The sequence below is a fragment of the Xyrauchen texanus genome, chromosome 6 (assembly GCF_025860055.1).
Source record: "Xyrauchen texanus isolate HMW12.3.18 chromosome 6, RBS_HiC_50CHRs, whole genome shotgun sequence".
Taxonomy (NCBI): domain Eukaryota; kingdom Metazoa; phylum Chordata; class Actinopteri; order Cypriniformes; family Catostomidae; genus Xyrauchen; species Xyrauchen texanus.
The window spans coordinates 3,477,221-3,498,239 of record NC_068281.1 but is presented as its reverse complement, the minus strand read 5'-3'; the positions used below and the strand labels follow the sequence as shown (position 1 = coordinate 3,498,239).

Genomic DNA, 21,019 nt, shown 5'->3' with positions numbered 1-21,019 from the left:
GGCCAAATCCCGACTGATGGAGATCCATTCTTGACTTATTAGTGCTTGGAGTTGATCATAAGTTGTGGGCTTCTGTTTGTCCACTCGCCTTTTGAGGATTGACCACAGGTTCTCTATTGGATTAAGATCCGGGGAGTTGCCTGGTCACGTTTCCAAAGTTTAAATGTAATGATCTACGAGCCACTTCATTATTACTCTTGCCTTGTGACATGGTGCTCCATCATGCTGGAAAATGCACGAATCCTCACCAAATTGCTCCTGGATCGTTGGGAGAAGTTGCTCTTGCAGGACCTTTTGATGCCATTCTTTATTCATGGCAGTGTTTTTGGGCAGAATTGAGAGAGAGCCCACTCCCTTGGATGAAAAGGAACCCCACACATGGATGGTCTCAGGATGCTTCACTGTTGGCACAACACAGGACTCACGGTAGCGTTCACCTTTTCTTCTCCGGACTATCGATTTTCCAGATGTTCCAAACAGTCGGAAGGGGGCTTCATCAGAGAAAATAACTTTGCACCAGTCTTCTGCAGTCCAATCCTTGTACTTCCTGCAGAATTTCAGTCTGTCCTTGATGGTTTTCTTGGAGAGAAGTGGCTTCTTTGCTGCCCTTCTTGACACCAGGCCATTGTCCAAAAGTCTTCGCCTCACTGTGGGTGCAGATGCCCTCACACCAACCTGCTGCCAATATTGAGCTCTGCACTGGTGGTGACACGATACCGTAGCGGACTCCTCAGGAGGAGAAAGTCCTGGCGCCTGCTGAACACTCTGGGACTTCCTGAAGCCTTCATTGCAGTTGAACCTCTCGCCTTGAAGTTCTTGATGATCAGGTAAATGGTTCTTTCAGGTGCAATATTCCTTGCATGTGAGGCCATTTTGATGCAAAGCGATGATGGCTGCACGTCTTTCTTTAGAGGTAACCATTGCGAACAAGTATACAATGAATGGAAGCTCTTCTTCCCTCCTTTTATAAACTGAAGCAGAAAACTTTGTTAAACACAAAATTTATGTCACTGCCAATACTTTAACTCCTCTTGCCATTAATGGTGTGCCAGTGATTACCCCCTCTGTGTGCCAATGCTGGCACGTATGCCATAGATTGCCGACCCGTGCACTACAGATTTAAATTATGTTTTAATATGCAGGGTTCGGTCAACTCATTCTTACCAACAACTTTTCAATGGGCTAAATATTTAACCATACACATTAAAAGAATCACACTGGGCATACAGAGTATAATAAATGATAGCACTTTATTTACATACACAACATCTCTGATGTTCAAGGACTTAAATTAGTTAATGGTCTATGGAGAGCTGTTTACAGGTCAGGTCTCACTCCAAAGCCCGGTCCAGGAGGAGGTTCTCTCAGTGAGGTTAACCCTCCAGCAGGTTCACATGAAAAACGGCCACTCCTGACAGAACAAGATGTTAAAATATTTCTTAGTGTGCCAACTGAGTCATTAACCAACAACACTAATGCAATTACAGTTTAATTATACTGATTTTGAAGGCTTCTAGTAGACATGCGGGATGCATGTTATTTTTGAAAGTGTAATAAATAACATGGTTGCCTTCAAAGAGGAGCTAATCACACCATCATTATCTTATAACAAAATGACTTTTCCTTTATTGCCCTCAATCAATTTAAAAGCTTGTTTTCATACCTGTGATAAACTATGACCACACAAAGTTTACTCTGAACCAGATTATTAATCAATCTAATTTCTGGACAAAAAGTCTCAGAATTTTGACACCCTTCAGTTCGTAAAAACCATCAAGATCAGTTTTAAAGTAATACACTTACAAATGGAAGTCTATGGGGAAAGGCATTGCACCAGAATAAAGACTAATACTTCAAATTACAATGAATCATGTCCCCGACCTGTACGAAAATTCCATAGTGTAAGGAATATTTCTACCATCGGACCAATGCAAGCTTGCTTTACCACCGTAATGCAGTAGGGGTCAGTCAGCGCTCCAGCTGTGCAGTCAACTTGCCTCGACAAACCAATGAGCTGCTCAGCCTTCAACCGACGCACTTTTGCACTCAAAGACAGCTGGACTGAGCACAACAGAAGGCAGGGATCTCGAGGCGCATTTATCAAAGTTTTAAACTGGATTTAACTTTACACGTCGCCCAAAAAACACAGCGCTCATGACTAGAGGTGCTAAACTAGTGAAACTGGGAGGGGGCAATGAAGTTGTTTTATTGGTTGATGCCTAGCTAATGAAATTGGACATTTTTGTATGTGATAACATCACACCACAGCTCCAGCCCACGCCTAAAGTAACAAATGGAGAAAAAAAAATAATAATTTGTCAACTACTACACTCACGAAATTCTATTTCCCAAGAGGAAAATTCTTCTGGAACTATCATTAAAAGCATAAATTGGAGGAAAGCATGGTTGTTACCTTATAAATATTGCATGACTAATAAGATCACAGAAGTGCATTCTAAAATCTTGCAGAAAATGTACCCTTGTAACATACTTGTATACAAGTATTCTGATGTAAAAACCTCCTGTACCTTTTGTGGTAGCTATAGTGAAAGTCTTGATAAAAAATTTTTTTTGTGATCTTGTATCTGCTTTTTGGCATGATCAGAGTCTCCATTGTTTTTCCAAGCTAAAGTTAAAATAGGATTTTTGTGTCAAAGACATTTTATTTTGAAAATGGAAACCGATGTCTGGAAAACACACAAAAAAATAATAATAATTCTGGTTGCTAAATGTTATATACACAAACAGAAATTTCGTAAACTACCTATATTTGGAGAATTCAAGATGGAAATCAAATGCTTAAAAGTTTAGATATATTATGATATATCATATGTTCAATATCAAATGTTGTTTCTTAAGAGATCTTTCCTGCCTCCTGAGTGATGTGAATTTTATTTTGTTTAATTTTTTTGTTTACTTTTTATTTCCTTTTCCCTTTACTTTGTGTACAAGTGATGTCAATTATTTTGCTACAAATATGCAAGTCTGTGTTGATACTTTTTCACTGTAATAATTTTTTTCTTCAAAAAAAGAAAGAAAAACATGTTTGTGAGGGCAAATCAGAGCCGGTCATTGCAATGGATGGATTCTAACAATCCAAGGATATGTTTTTTTTAAATAATTAATTAAATAGTATTAAAAACGTTTTGTAAAACTCCCACGCTTTACAAAGTCATGTGGAAAGTGGTCTTCATCAATATTGTACATTAGTATATCAGTGAAGGAAAACGTATTTATAAGTGTGAGAGTTTTACAAAACTTTTTTTTATATATATATTTTTTTTAAATGTACCCTCGAATTGTTAGACCCCTCCATCACGATGACCGGCTCTGCTTTACCTTAACAAAAAATTCTCAACTCTGTATCGGCAAGTTCTAAGAAAATGGTATCGGGACATCCCTAGTTGTAAGTGCCGATTTGTGGTTGTACAGCAAAAATGAAAGTACAAAAGTTTATATGTAATACAAGTTCATGTCGGTAGATGTAATTATGTGAATGTCATTTTACACATTTGTGACTATTTATCTGCAATTGTGAATTCAGAACACAAGCTTTGAATTATTGTCTGTAAGTGCAAATTGCAACATTAAAATTTTACAAGTTTACACATCTGTGCTGTGAGCGTAAATTTCAACCTACGAGTACATATATTTATTGTACAAGTTATCAAATCCAAATATGCAAGCTCTCAAGTTTTCCTACCGATTTACCTTCATACGAGACGAGCGTTAAAAAAAGGAAATCTCTCAATAACCTTGTCTATGCAAAGTTAAATCAAATATTCTCGTCGGTCATGACCACATAAAGCCAGTAAACACCATAACGTAATGATACCAACAAAAAGATGATTTGCATTATTTACAAACGCCAACTATACAGCTCAAATAAAACATTTTGTAGAGAATAACTTATTTAAGTGCTTTAACAGAAATATGAGTGGTACATTTTGGATTTTAAACACTCTGAAATGTCTTGCACCATAGACTTTCACTGTAAGAGCAAGTTGATTGTTAACAAACCTGCCTGCGGTTACTGACAGCATGCCACAGTTGAAAGAACTTGTTTTTATCCCGGAATATTCTTTTAAGATACAATACCACACTGTGGGACTATACAGGCAAGAGAATCTTTCACAATGGAATATGCAACTGTACAGTATACCGTAATTTCCGGACTATTGAGCGCACCTGAATATAAGCCGCACCCACTGATTTTTAAATAAAATATTATTTTGAACATAAATAAGCCGCACCTGTCTATAAGCCTCAGGTGCCTACCGGTACATTGAAACAAATTAACTTTACTCAGGCTTTAACGAAACACAGCTTGTAACAAAAATAAATAGGCTTTAACGAAACACGTAGTCAAGCGCCCGTCCGGGAGAGAAAAGCGGTAAGGGCGCTTACACCTGAGCTAAATTATGTCTAACACCGGTGTCTAATTTCAGTAAGCATGGGGAGAGCGGCATAAAAAGGCAGCAGCCACAGAGCTGAGAAAGTGACACACGTCAGTCTAGTGTTGGCGCATAGAAGAATTGAGAAACTTTATAAAATTGATTGTAAACATTGCTGTGGCCATTAAAAGCCTTACCTGGAACGTCAAGTGCCCTGCTGAAAACAGGACAAGTGAAGCAGGGCACTTGAAATTAGACACCGGTGTTAGACATTAGCTCAGGTGTAAGCGCCCTTACAGCTTTTCTCTCCCGGATGGGCGCTTGACCACGCCCCCCGCTGCCACACACGGCTTGTAATAAAACATTTGCAGTAAACAGTAGCCTACCAAGAAAGTCACTGGTCACTATCTTCCTCCTCTTGTGCACTGAAACCACTGAAGTCATCTCCTTCGGTGTCGGAGTTGAATAGCCTCAGATTTAGTTGATTTAGAGTCAATTCCTCACGCTGCTGTTTCCAACGTCTTATCATCGACTCATTAAGACCAAGCTCCCATGCAGCAGCCAGATCAATCCCCTTCAACTTGAAAGCTGCATCATATGTATTTCTCCATGTTTTTGCCATGGTGAGGGTGACAAAATTACTACCATAATCAGAATGATGGGAAGTTTGAGCGCGCTCGATTTAATCTAAACAGTAAACAAAAAAAGTTGTTTTGACCTTAACCCGTTCAGCAATTTCATTGGTCTAATGAAAGCTTCACGCCGCCAAAAAACTGAGCACGTCACAGAATGTTTTTTTATTTTTTATAAAATTTGAAAGCGGGAAAAATCCATATATTAGCCGCGTCATTGTATAAGCCGCGAGGTTCAAAGCATGGGAAAAAAGTTGCGGCTTCTAGTCCGGAAATTACGGTAATAGCCTACTAAATAATAATATTAAAAGTTGACAGTAGGAAAGGTGTTTTGTACCTGGGCCCAGGTAGAGGGACTCTCCCTGCCTTCAGCTCATCAATGATCTGCTCCATGTCTGATGGTTTAAGATCCTCCTACAAACCAAAGACAAAGTAGGAAGATCATATGAAAGACAATTAAGCAAATTTTCTACCCAAATTCCCATTGCTGCAATCCACAATGGTGTACTTTTGAAATTATCGGTGAAAATTATTCTCAATGGTAATTTTCATTATTTTCTTACAGTAAAAATTTGAAACTATGTTTGTTATACACATATATACACTCACCTAAAGGATTATTAGGAACACCATACTAATACTGTGTTTGACCCCCTTTCGCCTTCAGAACTGCCTTAATTCTACGTGGCATTGATTCAACAAGGTGCTGAAAGCATTCTTTAGAAATGTTGGCCCATATTGATAGGATAGCATCTTGCAGTTGATGGAGATTTGTGGGATGCACATCCAGGGCACGAAGCTCCCGTTCCACCACATCCCAAAGATGCTCTATTGGGTTGAGATCTGGTGACTGTGGGGGCCATTTTAGTACAGTGAACTCATTGTCATGTTCAAGAAACCAATTTGAAATGATTCGAGCTTTGTGACATGGTGCATTATCCTGCTGGAAGTAGCCATCAGAGGATGGGTACATGGTGGCCATAAAGGGATGGACATGGTCAGAAACAATGCTCAGGTAGGGCGTGGTATTTAAACGATGCCCAGTTGGCACTAAGGGGCCTAAAGTGTGCCAAGAAAACATCCCCCACACCATTACACCACCACCACCAGCCTGCACAGTGGTAACAAGGCATGATGGATCCATGTTCTCATTCTGTTTACGCCAAATTCTGACTCTACCATCTGAATGTCTCAACAGAAATCGTGACTCATCAGACCAGGCAACATTTTTCCAGTCTTCAACTGTCCAATTTTGGTGAGCTCTTGCAAATTGTAGCCTCTTTTTCCTATTTGTAGTGGAGATGAGTGGTACCCGGTGGGGTCATCTGCTGTTGTAGCCCATCCGCCTCAAGGTTGTGCGTGTTGTGGCTTCACAAATGCTTTGCTGCATACCTCGGTTGTAGCGAGTGGTTATTTCAGGCAAAGTTGCTCTTCTATCAGCTTGAATCAGTCAGCCCATTCTCCTCTGACCTCTAGCATCAACAAGGCATTTTCAGCCCACAGGACTGCCACATACTGGATGTGTTTCCCTTTTCACACCATTCTTTGTAAACCCTAGAAATGGTTGTGTGTGAAAATCCCAGTAACTGAGCAGATTGTGAAATACTCAGACCGGCCCGTCTGGCACCAACAACCATGCCACGCTCAAAATTGCTTAAATCACCTTTCTTTCCCATTCTGACATTCAGTTTGGAGTTCAGGAGATTGTCTTGACCAGGACCACACCCCTAAATGCATTGAAGCAACTGCCATGTGATTGGTTGATTAGATAATTGCATTAATGAGAAATTGAACAGGTGTTCCTAATAATCCTTTAGGTGAGTGTGTATATATATATATATATATATATATATACATATATAGTATATAAAAAATACCACCATGACAATTACCTTTTCCAAATTCTGTGTTTTCAGTTTGATTTCTGAATTCAGTGTTTTAAAGTTTAATTACATTTCTCACCAAAAAACTGTCTATCATCAAATTAATTATTATTAGTATTATTGTATTACTTGAATATTACAATATACAAATACATTTGTCACATTTTCAATTTCATGGTTTATTTAAATTGAGCTTTTATTTTGGAAGGAAAACAATGGAAGCACTTTGTTTGTTATTGACGAAAGCTTCTCACTACCAGATAAGCGATTCGCTATGTGTGCTTATTAAACAGCAAAAATGACGTTTTTATGACTGGATTCTATGATTCAGTACGTTTTTCCACATCATGGAAATCATTTGGCCCTGTTTACATTCACACCATTATTCTGATTACTTCCAAAAATCAGCCAAAAGCACGAAAACAGTGTTTACATGAAGTTTGAAATAAAAGTTATTCTCTGCTTTTGACATCAAAACTTAACAGTCATGCGCACAACACTTCCGGACACTGGATAAGCCGGTAAGAAAGCAGTTAAAGGCGTTTTCATGCCATGCGAAAACAGGGTAATGTGTAAAAACATATCAGAGTCGATCGGTTTATCCTTAAGCATTTAATGTGTTTACGTGACCACACATTGTCGGGTTAATCGGCATAATCGGTATAAAAGCGTTGATGTAAACCTGCTCAAATTTAGATTAAAATATAAACGTCCAGTCTACTCACATTCCTGCAACGCTAAATACATGCAGCTTTGAAATATCTATTATTTGTAGTGAGCCAAGTGGTCAATCTTCAAATAGGTGGTCATGAGTCTTCTCGTAAGGCCAGAGTGCATCAAACTTGAACTTGTGCGCAGTGGAATACGAAAAGTATTCGACAGGTTTTGTGAAATTCACCCACCACTCACTAGATGTGTATGTAGTTGCTCTTTAGACCTTTTGAAACAGACTTTGATGTGTTACAATTACTTGGAATAGTAACTTTGAATGTAAACTCCATCTGTTCGCTATGATTTGTGAGCTTCTTTTAAACAATATTAATTATTGTAAAAATGTATGTAAAAATTCTGTAGCAAACCCACATGACTTTCTTTTGAAAACAGATGACAGACTCAGTCACCATTCACTTCCATTGCAATATATACAATGAAAGTGAATGGTGACTGAAGCCAAGACTCTGCCTAGCATCTATTGTTGTGTTCCATGGAATAAAAAAAGTCATACAGGGTTTGGAACAACATGTGGGAGAGTAAATTAAGTGTAATATTCATTTAAGCCGTCACCATTACATTAGAAACCACAACACTTTAATACACAAAGGATGACCTCACCTAACAACCTAGCGGATGATTTATCATCAGAACGAGACCTGCTAACCCATTTCAGGTGGCTGAATCACACCATTTAACTGCGAGGGACCACGGCTAATTGCATCAATAACCCAACAGGTCATTCAGGACTTCATGATTAAACTGAGACCAAACTGGGTAAGTCTCTGTCGATGTGTGTTGAGTTCTTAAATGAAAACTCCTCTATTTAGGCCGTCTCAATTGCTTCTGTCTCTTCATATAAATTACTTGCTATTCTCAACATTGTCCGGATCAGGATATTGAAAGCATAAAACTAGACAGGTACAAATGTTGCTTGTGTGACTTCAAAACAAAGCAACTGCCTCCCCTAGAGGCCAATTGAAAAACTAGCCTCGTTCTACCAACACGGTCACACACACAGCAAGACTTAAAGAGCCGGTTTCATACTCACATAATCGTCATAGTTGATTTGGACCATTGGTGCGTTCACACAAGCTCCGAGGCACTCAACTTCTGTTAGCGTGAATAATTTGTCGGCTGTGGTCTCCCCGACTTTGACACCTGAAAGGAGAGATCATTTTCAGTTTAAGACATTTTTATTGTAAAATGTTCAAAAATGAAAACTCTTAACATTTACGCACCCTCACGTTGCTCCAAAGCCGTATGACATTCTTCCATGAACAACAAAAGTATTGTTATTAAATCCCTAAGCTGCTCTTTTCCATTCAACCAAAGCATATAGTGACATGTCGGTCAAGCTCCAAAAAGGCCAATTAGTCACCATAAAAACACTCCATATGACTTGTGCACTATATTCCAAGTCCTCTGAAGCTATTCAATGCATTTGTGTGACGGACAGACTGGAATTTAAGTTTTTTATTTATTTACTGGAAATCTTCCTTTCCACAGTAGCTTTTAAATCGGTTGCTTTCATAGTGCTTTTATTGTCCTTTTTGTATTTTGACAGACCCTGGTCACTGTCTGCTTTCATATTATGGAAAAGAGCAGCGTGAACATTCTTTGACATTTGTACTTTTGCATTAAGTGGAAGGAAATTCATACAGATTTTGAACATCATATGGGTGAGTAAATAATAACAGAATTTCCATTTCTGGGTGAAACGTAGCTGCTTATCGTGTGATTACACGGCTCTAGTGTATTATCCCAGCATCTTCAAATATTCACATATCAGGCAATCATTAATCAGTGTGGCTTTGTGTTAGTTTATGTTGCGAGTGTTTATCATTGACGTGCAAGTCGAGATGTCTCCGTGGCGCCCCTGCAGAGAGCTTGTTGTGGGTCTGGCTCACCCAGTTTTTTCTGGATGGCCGCCAGGATGCTGTCTGAGTCACAGAGCATGCACAGAGTGGTGGTGCAGATCTGGATGTGGTACTTTCCCACTGGCTGAAGGAGGAACATGGTGTAGAACGTTGCAGCTTCATACACCCTCATAGGAGCGATGCACAGGATCTCTGCCACCTGCAGGAGAAACCAAACAATACAGGCGTTTGTCAGGGAAAACATTTAGCAAAGAACCTTAGCTCAAAACCATAAAATCAAATATTTTAATAAAAGAAATTACGAGAGTCATTTATTATATATAAATGTTTAAATTGTGTATTTTGTTTGTGCATCCCTGGAAAATCAGCAAAGACTTTGATGAAACTTATGGGAATCAAAATAAAAATAAATAAAGGTTGTTATGCTTGTCTACATACCTGCACTGTCTGTCATGGATTTTTTTTTGGCCTTGTTGCATCTGAGCCAAATCTAGCACAGGAATTGTGGCACCCGCTTTGTGTCCCTCTGGATAATTATTCATGATGGCCTCAACTCTCTTTGACAAACAAACATAGATATAATGTTATTCAACATACACTCAATTAACAAATACAATTTACTTTCACTATTGCCATTTGTTCATATTATATCAAATAAATCATGTAACCAAGGAACTTAAATTATTATGAGTTGATTAAAAAAAAAATCTATTTGTGTTGGGACAACGTTCATATTTTTGGCTTCTTGATTAACTGAAAACATTTAGATTGGTCAACCAATGGCACCTTTCCACTGCACGTTACAGTTCGCTTTACTTTTCTGAACTTGCATGTCCACTGTTGTTTAGTGCCACCTCAAAGTGGATGGGATTATAGGCTGATCGTCATAGTTACGCCACCTCTAATGCCGTGACATCATATTAAACGCGACACAAAACAAACAATAACACGACCGCTAGCTGTTAGCTACTAGCTCATTTAGCTGCATAAAGCAGTTGCATGGTGATTTTACACAAGTGTAAGTTAAATTGGTCTGGTTGTTTTAGAAGCAAGCTTTCCAGTAGCTGGTCATCTAAATAAAGTGAAGCTTTCAAGCAGAATATAGAGTTAACGTACAATCCTCCATCGTGGACTCCAGCCGTGGCCGAGTCCAGGGCACTCTCCCTCCCATTGCTCACCGGTCTAGATGACCATTTGGTCGAACCACTTCCATGAAGGTTCTGTAGTCACTTTTTTTTTTTTTTTTTTTTACTTTTCCCTACACTGTTGGTAGCCGTGTGCGGACAACAGCGGAGACACTTCCTGTAGACTTTTTTGTTTCGTGTAATTTCGCTCATCGCTAACGAGTGGACTGTCTGCACCTCGTTTAATGAACACGGCGTGGTTTTGCGCACAACCATTTATTTTTACAATTCGAAAGTCGCGTGAACAAATGATACTACTTTCGCTGTAGATAATTTTAAAACTATCGGTAAAATAAAAACTAACGCTGTCGCAAATCCAGTGACGCTGGTAGTGACGATTCTCTCTGACCAATCAGTGATCTGCAGGGTTGACGTCACATTTAGTAACGGCTCGGCTCGCTTGGAACCTCGACCGAGGTGGTACTAAAAAGTACCAGGAACCATCCACAGTGGAAATCCCCCAAAAAAGCTAACAGTCTAGTTTTACTGTGCAGTGGAAAAGCCCCATGACATAATTCATATTGATTAATCTATTGAATAATTGCTGTGCTAACAATAGACCTTATTCATGCTAGCAACATCTTAGATTTTTTTATGGGAATGACAATGAGGCTGTGAGGGATATACTTGCATCTATTCAATGGCACGGTATAAAGCTATAAACATCTCCTAGATCACATCTGATTTTACACAACTCTTGTTGTCTGGAGTTCTTTGTATACTGAAAGTTCTTGGACAGATATTTGATCAATGTTTTGTCCGTGGAACGATCCAAAACACTTTAAACTGCAGTACAGCCCTCACTGCCTCATTGACATTCCCATTAGTAATCAAAAACGGCGCTAATGTGAATAAGGTCTATAGCATAGTGACTTGCAGTACACGAGCGTCCACAAGAGTTTAATTTGTGTTATTTTGAGTTTACTTAATTCAGTTAGGTTCCCTCAACTTGAAATTTCTAAGTAGAAATTACATAGTACAATTTATTAAAGAAAACTAATTTCAGGCTTGTGGAACCACTGTGCATGATTTAATCAAGCTCAGCCAAACAGACATAACATCTAGGGTGTTCAAGCAAAATGTGCATTGCATTATCACACTATCAGCAAATAACAATAATAATTTAAGACAAGTCTTCAATCTGATGACAAATATTACAACATCAATTTATTCCTCATTTAAAAAGTTTTACTTCAAAAGAAATGAATAGTAATATTGAAACATATGTATATAATCATGACCACTCATATGAGATGAGTTCAGTCATATCAGAAACTCTTATTCAACATGGGGCGGGGGCGCCATCATGGGGGCAGCCATGTTAGGATCACATGACCATCTGAATACTACTCGCTTAATCTCAGAAACTGCCCTGTTATTGGACGCTTTCATTTATGGATTAAATGAATCCTGGTTTACTGTGCACATTTCAGTTCTACAATGGCATTGGTAACTGAAAACTACTGTTTGAATTATGCAGCATCCAGGCCACTAGGGGTCAGTGAAGGTTATGCAAGTTACTTCAATTTTCATGTGTTGACTTACATTTCAGTCCGTTGCTTACAAGAAGCTACAGAATATAATGCACACATTGTATGGACCATTTTAATTGTACTTTTTTAAGGCTTTTTGTCATTTGAGCTCAACAGATTTAGCTGGTTTTAAGCATTTAGAAAAATATGGCCAAAATGTCCTTAAAAAATAAAATCCTTTTGTGCTCCACATACAGGTTAGAGCAACATGGGGTGAGTAAATGACAGAATTTACATTTTTGAGGGATGAAATCTCCCTTTAATGTGTTAAATGGAAATGAGTTGAGAATCCATTCACCTTCATGTTTTTTGGGGTGAATTCAAATGGAGTTTCTGCATTGTTTTCTGGCGTGTCTCTGTGCTGTAATAATAGATTCATCAACAACAATGTAAAATGCTACAACAGTGCAGAACATGCCTTCTTAAATAACAGTCTTCAGGTGTAGTATACATGCTCTAAACAGACAAAGGAATTATTGGTGATCCCCATGTGCACTGCATCACAGAAACATAGAAACGGAGGATGAAAATGAAAGTGAAGTCTCACCACAAAGAGTCCTCCTGCTCCGGCACGAGCTGCTGATTGGTGCAGACTGCGAACATGTCTCGCCTGCAGAAGAATAACAAACAAGATAATTTAGCTCAGGGGACCCGAAACTTCGGCCCTCTGAAGTGTTTTGGCCAGCCGATGGAACCATGCCTGTCACATTTTGACTGGCCCAACCTTAAAGTTCAGGCTAAGGAGCATATCACTGGTTTCATCCACTAAACAAATACAGCCCTTCACTGAAGTTCAAGTCGGTCATTTGAGTCTGACTCTAAACAACATGAGACGCCTTGTTCATAATGAACCGACTGTACAAGGACACTTGTTCGCAAACGAAATGCATGAACTAGTCATATCTTTCGTGAATGAGGATCTGCTGACTGGCTGAAAGAGAGGAGGCGGCGAGTCTCATTCAACAGGAAAGGCCTGGATGAATTATGAATGCAATGGAGCGATAAACAAATTACTAAAATTACATCCAGACTTCACTGAAACTCATAATTATTTTTTGGGGCTAGTTTTGTCTTTTTTTGTATAGCTTGTTAAAAAAAAAAAAAAGTAATGCTCAGTTCACAATATGATAGATATGCTTTGTTGTCATTTGTGAGAAAACTCTTATGACGCTTAAACATTCTGGAGTCCTGAAGTCTCTTTGTAGAATTATTGACATGCAAATTTTTATAAATCATTAGACTTGTTCTGATTGTGAATAACTCTGCAATTTAATAGTTCAAAGCATAAAAGATGGTCATTTGGCGCCATCTACTGGTGCAAAAGTGTAATTCACAAACTTTCAATGAACAAATCCGCTAATCTGAACAAATAATTTTGGTTATAATGGATTCAAAAGACTTGAGTCACTAACTTTAATCAAAATCATCACCAGTACTGGATAGAGTAGCTATTTCAAGTTCTTTCAGCCAATGAATGGATTCACTGATGTAAGATGAAGCTAGCTAAAATGTAATATTTCACACAGATGCTAAGTTTTTTTCTAGCCTACAATAAAAATAAATATAATGAAAGTTCTGTTGAAGTTACTGGATCTTGTCCCCCTCTCTTCATGTCTTGACATTCACACGTCAATGAACAAAGTAAGCCTATCTTAAAGCAAGTTGTTAATTGTTTACACAATAAAGTTGAACATAAGAGACCTGACCCTGGAAGTAAAACGTTTGGGGACACCTGATTTAGCTCATCATTTACTCACCCTCATGCCATCCCAGATGTGTATGAGTATCTTCTGCTGAACAAAAGATTTTAAGAAGAATATCTCAGCTCTGTTGGACCATATAATGCATGTGAATGGTGGCCAGAACTTTGAAGCTCCAAAAGCACATAAAGGCAGCTTAAAAGTAATTAATGTGACTCCAGTGGTTTAATTCAATTCATGACAGATATGGCTGAGAAACATGCATGTAATTATTATACATTCTCCTCCCTGCCCAGTAGTTGCCGTTATGCACGAAGACTGTGAATCGTCAAAAACTAAATAACTTTTAGGGGAGAAGAGCTTTTTGGAGGGCTGTTTGAATGTGGAGATTTATAGTATTTTAAATACAAAAACACATTGATCTGGGTCTCACCCATATCTGTCATGGATTGAATTTAACCACTGAAATCATATGGATTATTTGAATGCAGCCTTTATATTTACATTTACATTTATGCATTTGGCAGACGCTTTTATCCAAAGCGACTTACAGAGCACTTATTACAGGGACAATCCCCCCCCAGTTAAGTGACATACTCAAGGACACAATGGTGCTGGCCGTGGGGTTAGAACCTGTGACGTTCTAATTAACAGCCCTGTGCTTTAGCCACTACGCCACCACCCTTCCCATATGCATTGTATGGACCTACAGATCTGAGATATTCTTCTAAAAATCTTCATTTGTGTTCAGCAGAAGAAAGTGATACACATCTGGGATGGCATGAGGGTGAGCAAATGAGGAATTCTCATTTTTGGGTGACCTATTAATGCCACTTTAATGCATTAATTTAATAACTACTACTATTTAATTTAATAATTACTTTAATGCCAATGATTGCATATGGTGTATAATTATACATGTACTGTCTGTGCATTTAAAATGATATACGCAGGGTTAAAAGGGTCAAACTCGTTTTAACCAATGAATTTCCATGACATGAAGTAATTTGTAACTAATGGATAAGGCTTATAAAAAATCCTTTTATAATGATTGAGAAAACCCTATAACCGTGTAATCCATTCCATATATCGGTCTTTAATGTTTGTGCATAGACACTTTAATATTTTGTGTTTATTATAATGTGCATTGTACCAATTGGTCTGTCAGGCAGTGATGAGAACTTCCATAATTGTTATTGCGATAACATACGCAACAAGTATTAATAAAAAACTGAACAAATGAAAACCTTAACTTCTAATGAGTATTATATTTGGTGGTTACTCAACGCTTGTGCATCAATAAAAAAATTAAAAAATGTTACTCAGGGAGGTCCTTAGAGGACCTTAAACGGCCATAAAATTATATATTAATATTATTTTCCACTTCACCGACTTTAAATATTTGTTAGTTATGATCAGGTCTGATGTCGAAAAAATAAAAACAATTCTCAGGATTTTAACCCTTTACTATATATTGTTTTATATAATGCCACATGTTTTTTTTTTTTTTTTTTTTATGGAAAAAACTAAACAAAACAAATTATATTCCATATACTAAATAATGGGATTTTTGTTTAGGGGGGTTATCACAGTTTAAGATGTCAGTGATTAGCAACAACACTGATTTTGATGCATTACTTTTTGTGCAGTGTCAGACCCATTATAGTTTGCATAATGCCACTTATTTTAGTGACTGTCCAGAGGAAATACATAAAGTATTCGCTGTTAGCGCTTAGCTTAATGTCCTTGCACGGATGTCAATGTTTTTAACGGATTATTCCCTTACGATCTCTAAATTCCTCATGAGTTGAATCAGTATTTTAATTATAAATGGTCCTACCGTGTGACAGAACGCAGAGTTGAAGATATAAACATGTTTTAATCGCACTCGGTCACACTAAACAAAAGCAATGGCGGATATCAATCAGTGTAAGATCGACTGAGCGGGTCTGGTTGCGCAAACAACGCACTGAGCTCCGAGTCGGTGTAATCAAACACAGATCGTGTCGAACTCACGCCGCACAGAAACAACTGCGCACACACACACATAATGAACATTGTGTTCTGAACATGCCATTATCAAATCAGCATGCGAAACAACTTGGGAAACTGCATGTACGCTAAAAATGACTTATATGAATTTAATTGGACATAATAACTGGCATATTAAAACGAGAAAAAAATGTATTATTAATAGTCGTTTCACTGTGTTGTAACTTTCTCATTTTGGATTTGCATTAAAGTTTCTCATGTCATGATAGGCTATTGGGGTGTTTCTTCATCTTTGGACAATTTCGTGTATCAGGGGTTGAATGTTCATTTATAGCTCACGTTTACTGATTGTACTTTTCTAATGCCTTTAAAACATTAACATCTGTACATAAGTCTTGTTCCAGACTCAGACTTAAAATACTAAACTTGAGTATCTATTAGGAAAAATATTACAAATTTAAAACCATGATGATTGTTACGACCCCTATGGTTGTCTAAGGTTATGAGGGGGTAACATTTTAATTGTGAATGGATTTATGATGCGTGTTGGGTTGGCAAATGACAAAAGCAACCAGGCAAGTATACGGTGTAAAAGGTCATTTATTTTGAGGTGTATCACCATGACGAAGTCATACGTCAATGATAAATTAGTAGGGTATTTATATGTTATTCAAAGAACATACCAATAATGAAACCAGAGGAAAAGGGACATGAGTGGAGCCAAAGAAAATAAAGAATCAAAACAATTCTAACTAATTTTTATAGCACTCTAATCTCACTAAATTGTCAGTTCGAACAAAACAAGAACATATCTAAACTATTCTACCTGCTCTCAAAAACACCAAGAAGCACAGGGGTTGGCACTCACTCCTAACCTAACAAATAACAGTCTACATAGTCTACTATCCCTTTAAAAACAGTCCATTAATGTGTATATATATTAAAGATGGTGTCAAAGAAAGCATTTACTGTACTTGCTAATACTTCAAGACCTCAATTGCTTACTTAAAGTGCTTACTATCCCTTTCTGTGTGCAGTTAAATCCCATTACAACGAAGTTTCACTAAGAATTATACAAACATGATGACCCCCCCCACCACCACCCCCACCCACCCCTCTCTGTAGTGAGTTACTGTCCTGTTGCAGTTCACTTAAACCTTTTTGTTCTGAATTTAAGAGTGTGTGTTAACAGACAGAGGAAGATTACGTCCAGGTTCTTTATCAAAAGATCATTTTATTCAGGCTCTGACTGAATCAACTACGTTTTATTTTTTTTATTTTGCCATTGCAACAGATGCTTCCATGCAATGCATGAGTATGATATTGCAAGAGCTTAGAGCAAATCCTACGATTTAAATAAGATCCTTTCTTGAGGGCTGTTACATCGAAATATTGCAATTGTGTGTGAGGGCAGATATTATGTAATGTGCTTGACCAGGCTTTATCAGATACATTTTCTTGATACTCTGGAACATGATTTCCTATTACATTTGTATATTTCAGTCATTTGTTTATACATTAAAAAAATCAGCATGAAGACCTACAGAGTTCACATGTGTGACTACAAACATAGGCAAGATGAGAGAGAGTTCTGCATCCGAAAAAATTATGACATCACCATGGGCTGCAGGGGCACGGTTACCATGACAACAGTCATCTTGGCAAGCACCGTTCATCTTAACAAGAGTGTGTAAAAGGTTCAAAAGCCAAACAATGACTGTGCCATCTGTCACTTACATGCAGTCTCCAAAGACACAAGACTTGCTTGTGAAAAAGAGAGAGTTGTCTTCCTTTTGCAATATTGAATGGTGTCCAAACATGGGAAAAAACTTATTTTGTGTGTTGTTTTTATAAAGTTGAAGTGTCCATAACTCCAGAAGTATTAAAGATATCTTAATATCCTTTTTCAGAACAAACTTTCCTTTTTGTATATTCATTTGTAAGGCTCTATATGGTTAAATCCCAGAGATATGGGGCTCTCAATGTGGCTCTGTGTGCAAATTGTTCAATAATACCCATTTTCAATGGTCGAAAACCAACTGACTTCATAAATCCACAAAAAAAATCACTCCCACACCAGTTGATTAAAAGTCTTGTGCAACAAATGGCTCAGAAAGGTCAAAAGTGAAGTTAGTTCAGAGAAAAGCTTGAGAATTGAGCATAGATGACACATGCTTGATATTTTGTTACATACTGCAAAGACATTCAGATATCAAGTGTGACTAAAGTGTCTTCATTTGGAATAATAGGTGTCCAAATATTTTTTAAAACATCCTTTAACCCTTCTATGGTCTTCGGTCAAGTGGTCGTAAGGCGACATCTTTGGTATTCGGGGTAAAAAAAATTGACCAACCATTGAAAATTAATGGGAAAGACCCATTTTTATTAATCTGTCAAATACAATCAATAAATCAGCCACAGTGCAGACAAAAACCAGACAGAAATTACAGGGTCAGACTCAAAAACTCACACACTCACACACACACACACACACACACACACACACACACACACACACACACACACACACACACACACACACACACACAACACACACACAACACACACACAAAATGAACTGGTGAGACTAAAACATTTGTAAAAAAAATAAATACAAAAAAAAAAAAAAAGAGTAAAAATAGTAAATGGTCTGCACTAATATAGCACCTTTTTTTAACCTTAGCGGTTACCAAAGCACTACAGGGTCAGACTCAAACACACACACACACACACACACACCAATCATACACACACACACACACACACACACACACACCAATCATACACACCAGTGATTTGGCAAAAAAATAAATAATCAGTCCCAATGCAAAACACACCCAGAAATGAAGGGGTGAGACAATAACACACAATTCAGAGCACACACACACACACACACACACACACACACACACACACACACACACACACACACTCATTCAAAAATTAGCTTATTTGTATATGCAAATTAATGGTAAAATTTGGAAATGTACATGTAAATAAGATAAAAATAGCATAAAATCACAAAAGAAATGCATAATTTTATTGTTCTTACTTCAGGGAAGAAAAAATAGTATCATTATCGTCATACAAAATTATGCATAGATTATGCATCTTGGATTTGACCCTTGACCCCAGGAATACCAACTATACATAAAGTGGGTTAAAAATTGTCTCATTTAATTCCCATTTACCTGAATGTCACTCAGACACAAGGACAACTCACCTGTTCTTAAACTCAAGGCTCAAGCGTTAATTCAAAAATCCATGTGTTGTGAAATTCAATCCCAACTTATTTGATTACAGATTCATACAGTTTGCATTAACATTTGGCAGGAGAGAAAGAGATGTTCACGGCATCGAGTTTGTAATATCTAACATGGAAGCGCTTTAAAATAACGATAAATGGATTAGCTAATGTTGATGAATTAAAACAGAAATAACAGTCAGAGTGCTCACCACTCCATTTCACAGATGTGTCCCTTTATGCCCAGTGGATCTGAAACTCAAGGACAGGACAATTAGATAAATAAGCACATTTGTTTGAATAAGATCAGAGTAAGTACTTCAAGAGTCAAGCATAGATTTCAAATCTGCTCTCAGTGAAAGATTTGATTAGGAGAGGACCTTTGAAGCTCTACAGTAAGACAATCAGTCTATGGTGAGATATTAGTGGTATTCGCTAAAGATAGCATCACCAGTATCCTACTTATAAATACTAAATACTGCTGTATTTTTACATTTTAACGTAACATGGTAACTTTATAACTTATAAATGAAGCCCTAGCTTGAGCCTTGAATTACTGTGTTATTAGTAAAAATGTAAGTGGGCAAAACACTAAAACTACATAATGTATAGGGTTGATCATTTTTATTGCTTCAAAACCAAAAAACATAAATCAGCCACAGAGATACTAGGTGCACCTAATTGTTTCACCACCAGGTGGCAGTTTATTGAACTGTGTTCGGAAGCTTCCAGTTGTGAACCCAGTTTCAATACATTTGCATTTAAAGCCCCAGTGCTTCAGAAAGCTTCATTTTGCCATCACTAGTGGCGCCAACATACCATGAGTGCTCCAACTGAAAATTTCAGCAAAAGTGACATTGTTTGTCTTGTATTTCTGTATGCAGTTTAGGAAATAGCAATGTCCAATTCACAAATGAATCATTTAGTCATTTAGCAACTTTGATGCTAGCACAGAAGAAAGAGACAGACAAGGATATTTTTCTTTTTCTGTACATTAAGTGCAGTGGTAAGTGCAATTAATGTGGGTTGGTTAAGTGCTCGTGGAACAGATGTGTTTTCAGCTGGTTCTTGAATGTTGAGAAGTTAACAGCAGATTCCCGTGTGGAGGTTGGAAGTTAATTCCACCACAGAGGAGCAGAGAAAGTGAATTATTGTGAAATAGACTTTGAGCCTCTTTGTGATGGGACCACGAGGCATCGCTCATTCAAAGACCAAAGAGAGTGAGTTGGAGCATAGACCTGCAGAAGTGAATTGAAGTAAGAGGGTGTTGTTCCACTGGCTGTCTTGAAAGCCAGAGTCAAAGCCTTGAATTTGATGCGGGCAGCTACATGTAGCCAATAAAGTGAAATCAAGAGTGGGTTGACATGAGCCTTTGTTTTTTTGCTGATTGAAGACCAGATGCGCTACTGCATTCTGGATCATCTGCAGTGGCTTAATTGTGTTAGCTGGAAGGTCAGCCAAAAGAGCATTGCAGTAGTCCAGTCTTGAAATGACTAGAGATTGGACCAGGAGCTGTGTAGCATATTCAAACAGGAAAGGTCTGATTTTCCTGATGTTGCAAAGTGTGAATCAAGAAGATCAAACGGTTGATGAGATGAGTGCAGTGAAATTAAGCTGGTCATCTACCAACACTCCCAGGTTCCAGGCTGTTCTGGTTGGTGTTAATGTAGTTGAACCAAGGTAAATAGTGAGATTGTGATCAACAGATGGGTAGGCTGGGATCACAAGGAGTTCTGTCTTGGCAAGGTTGAGCTGAAGGTGTCGTTCTTTCATCCATGCCAAAATGTCAGAGAGGCAGGCAGAGATACAAGCTGAGACAGTAGGGTCTTCAGGCTGGAACGACAGGTAGAGCTGAGTATCATCTGCG

The 21,019-nt window shown here is 38.0% G+C and overlaps 1 protein-coding gene across 1 annotated transcript; it reads right to left on the bottom strand.

Annotated features, from left to right (window-relative positions):
• On the bottom strand, positions 1-17,565 carry LOC127645054 (NADH dehydrogenase [ubiquinone] flavoprotein 2, mitochondrial-like). Its single transcript, XM_052128573.1, has 9 exons — positions 17,527-17,565; positions 15,757-15,813; positions 12,764-12,826; positions 12,515-12,577; positions 9,935-10,057; positions 9,531-9,699; positions 8,672-8,781; positions 5,364-5,440; positions 1-1,411 (listed from the first exon to the last, which is right to left on the bottom strand). Exons 1-9 carry the CDS (start codon positions 17,563-17,565, stop codon positions 1,318-1,320), a joined length of 795 nt encoding a protein of 264 aa, XP_051984533.1. The 3' UTR covers positions 1-1,317.
• Positions 17,566-21,019: the final 3,454 nt, after the last annotated feature.

Bases quoted from the DNA above. Each gene is read 5' to 3' on its own strand.
- LOC127645054 (XM_052128573.1), bottom strand. From the start codon at position 17,565: ATGACTGTTGTCATGGTAACCGTGCCCCTGCAGCCCATG. The intron at 15,814-17,526 runs GTGATGTCATAA...GCTTTTGTTTAG, and splicing joins CCGTGCCCCTGCAGCCCATG to TGTGACCGAGTGCGATTAAA. The intron at 10,058-12,514 runs GTGAATGGATTC...TGTTTGTCAAAG, and splicing joins TCACCCCAAAAAACATGAAG to AGAGTTGAGGCCATCATGAA.